Source organism: Coturnix japonica, unplaced genomic scaffold (genome assembly GCF_001577835.2).
Source record: "Coturnix japonica isolate 7356 unplaced genomic scaffold, Coturnix japonica 2.1 chrUnrandom515, whole genome shotgun sequence".
Taxonomy (NCBI): domain Eukaryota; kingdom Metazoa; phylum Chordata; class Aves; order Galliformes; family Phasianidae; genus Coturnix; species Coturnix japonica.
In genome coordinates, this window is record NW_015439902.1 from 58,541 (window position 1) to 61,965 (window position 3,425).

General features: G+C 52.9%; 2 protein-coding genes across 2 annotated transcripts in view; both read left to right on the forward strand.

Moving 5' to 3' along the window:
* Positions 1-3,425, forward strand: part of LOC107307224 (serine-rich adhesin for platelets-like) — a 17,324-nt gene that overhangs the window by 11,868 nt on the left and 2,031 nt on the right. The window contains exon 2 of the mRNA XM_032441726.1: positions 2,486-2,543. Within this exon, the coding sequence (XP_032297617.1) occupies positions 2,486-2,543 (58 nt within the window). The remainder of the gene's footprint in view (positions 1-2,485; positions 2,544-3,425) is intronic.
* Positions 15-1,448, forward strand: LOC107307225. The gene is made up of 2 exons (XM_015850704.2): positions 15-1,182; positions 1,258-1,448. Exon 1 carries the CDS (start codon positions 73-75, stop codon positions 1,048-1,050), a length of 978 nt encoding a protein of 325 aa, XP_015706190.1. The 5' UTR covers positions 15-72; the 3' UTR covers positions 1,051-1,182; positions 1,258-1,448.

The following is a 3,425-nucleotide window of genomic DNA, read 5'->3' on the forward strand; positions in this document are numbered from 1 at the left end:
TATGTCTCCATGTCACATGTGTCGTATGTTCCCGTGTCACACGTGTCATATGCTCCTGTGTCACACGTCCCCATGTCACATAGCTGTGTCACATGTCACACGTGTCCCCATGTCACACGTGTGTTATGTCTCCATGTCACTCATGTCATACATGTCACATGTCCTTATGTCACACGTGTCCCCATGTCACGTGTGTCTTATGTCCCCATGTCACACGTGTCATGTTGCTGTGTCATGTGTGTCATGTGTCCGACTGACACGTGTCCCCACGTCTCACATGTTCCTGTGTCACGTGTGTTGTATGTCCCCATGTCATACACATCCCATGTCACGTTGCCGTGTCAGACATGTCGTATGTCCCCATGTCACACGTGTGCCCCTATGTCACGTTGCTGTGTTAAGCGTGTTGTCTCCATGTCACATGTGTCGTATGTTCCCGTGTCACACGTGTCATATGTTCCCATGTCACACATCCCCATGTCACATTGCTGTCACATGTCACACGTGTCTTCATGTCACATGTGTGTTATGTCTCCATGTCACTCATGTCATACGTGTCACATGTCCTTATGTCACACGTGTCCCCATGTCACATGTGTCTTATGTCCCCATGTCACATGTGTCACAGGTTCCTATGTCATGTGTGTTATATGTCCCCATGTCACGTGTTCCCATGTCATGTTGGTGTGTCACGTGTGTTGTATGTCCCCATGTCACACGTGTCCCCGTGTAAACATGTGTTTCCATGTCATGTGTCATATGTTGCGTTGTCACGCATGTCCCTATGTCATGTTTGCCGTGTCACACATGTCCTTGTGTCACACGTGTCGTATGTTCTCATGTCACATGTGCGTTACATGTGTGTTACGTCTCGGTGTCACGCGTGTCCCCGTGTCTTATTGTGCCGTGTGTCATGTGATGTCCTCGTGTCACCCATGTTCTTGCGTCATGTGTCACGCGTGTGTTATGTCTCCGTGTCACACGTGCCCTTATATCACGTGTGTCACGTGTCACATGTCCCCATGTCACATGGTTGTGTCACGTGTGTAGTATGTTCTCGTGTCATCCGTGTAGTGGGCGTGGCTTATGCAAATGAGGACCCCACGTGTTAACATGGGGGGGGCGGGGCTTATGCAAATGACCCCACGTGTTAACATGGGGGGCGTGGCTTATGCAAATGAGGTCCGCGTGTGATTATGGGGGTGGGGCTTCAGAAGGGGCGTGGCTAAGGGAGTGGGCGTGGCTTATGCAAATGAGGATATTATGTGGGCAAGGCCTGGGTTAGTGGGCGTGGCTTATGCAAATGAGGATCTTGTGTGTTATGTGGGCTGGGCTTATGGGAGCATTGGATGTTGTGGGCGTGGCTTATGCAAATGAGGATCCGATGTGGGCGTGGCTTATGGGGGGTAGTGGGTGCGGCTTATGCAAATGAGGACCGTGTGTGATTATGGGGCGGGGCTTATGGAGTTGGAGGCGGGGCTCCAGAAGGGGGCGGGGCTCATGCAAGTGAGGACTGTATGTGGGTGTGGCTTGGAGGTTAGTGGGCGGGGCTTACGCTAATGAGGACCTCGTGTGTTATGGGGGCGGGGCTTATGGGAGCGTTGGGTGTTTGTGGGCATGGTTTATGCAAATGAGTATCTTACATGGGCGTGGTTTATGCAAATGAAGATTTTTACATGGGCGTGGCTTAGGGCAGTGGGTGTGGTTTATGCAAATGAGGATCTTGTGTGTTATGGGGCGGGGCTTATGGAGGCATTGGATTTCGTGGGCGGGTCTTATGTGGGCGTGGCTTATGCAAATGAGGACCTCATGTGGGAGTGGCTTATGCAAACGAGGACCTCATGTGGGAGCGGCTTATGCAAACGAGGACCTCATGTGGGAGTGGCTTATGCAAATGGGGACCTCATGTGGGAGTGGCTTATGCAAATAAGGGGCTTATGTGGGAGTGGCTTATGCAAATGATGACATGCAGGAGTGGCTTATGCAAATGACCATATGTGGGAGTGGCTTATGCAAAGAAGGACCTTATGTGGGGTGGCTTATGCAAATGAGGAACCGATGTGGGTGTGGCTTATGGTGGGCGTGGCTTATGCAAATGAGGCTATGATGTGGGCGTGGCTTAGGGCAGTGGACTTGGATTGGGAAGCATTGGGTGTGGGCTGGGCTTATGCAAATGAGGACATTGTGTGTTATGGTGGCGTGGCTTATGAGGGGGCGTGGCTTATTATGTGGGTGTGGCTTATGGATGGGGGCGTGGCTAATGGAGGGGGCGGGGCTTATATTGTGGGTGAGGCCTATGAAGGGGCGTGGCTTATGGGGGTGTGGCTTATGGGGGCGTGGCTTATGATGTGGGCGTGGCTTATGAAGGGGCGTGACCTATGATGTGGGCGTGGCTTATGGTGGTGTGGCTTATGGATGGGGGCGTGGCTTATGAAGGGGGCGTGGCCTATGAAGGGGGCGTGTCTAATGTTGGCTCCGCCCCCAGGCTCCAATTTGGGGTTTCCTGCCCGACGAGATGGCGGCACAAAGGAGGTCAAGGAGAGGTCAGTGACACCGAGTGACCCCTGGGTGACCCCTGTGTGACCCCTGTGTGACCCCTGTGTGACCCCTGTGTGACCCCAATGTGACCCTAATGTGACCCCATGTGACCCTAATGTGACCCCAAAGTGACCCCAATGTGACCCTAATGTGACCCCAAAGTGATGCCAAAGTGACCCCAATGTGACCCTAATGTGACCCCAAAGTGACCCCAAAGTGACCTCAATGTGACCCAGGTGACCTCAACATGACCCCAATGTGACCCCTTTGTGACCCCAAAGTGACCTCAGTGTGACCCCAGTGTATCCCCATAGTGACCCCAAAGTGACCCCAATGTGACCCAAAAGTGACCCCAGTGTGACCCCAGTGTGACCCCAAAGTAACCTCAACATGACCCCAACTTGACCCCAATGTGACCCCAATGTGACCCCAAAGTGATCTCAGTGTGACCCCTGTGTGACCCTAAAGTGACCCTAAAGTGACCCCAAAGTGACCCCAATGTGACCCTAAAGTGACCTCAATGTGACCCCAGTGTGACCCTAAAGTGACCCCAAAGGGGGTCCCCAACATCCCCCAACATCCTCTTCTAGATGTCCCCAATGATGTCCCCATGTGTCCCCAATGATGTCCGCATTGTCCCCAATGATGTCCGCATTGTCCCGAATGATATCCCCATTGTACCCAATGATGTCCGCATTGTCCCCAATGATGTCCCCATTGTCCCCAATGATGTCCCCATTGTCCCCAATGATGTCCCCATTGTCCCCAATGATGTCCTCGTTGTCCCCACTGTCCTCAANGATGGCTCCAATGTCCCCAGTGGTGTCCAACCTCCCCATTATGTCCCCAATGATGTCCCCAACGTGTCTCCACAATGTCCCCAACCT

What these genes read in the sequence shown, in the direction of transcription:
- LOC107307225 (XM_015850704.2), top strand. Translation starts at nt 73, where the DNA reads ATGTCACATAGCTGTGTCACATGTCACACGTGTCCCCATGTCACACGT.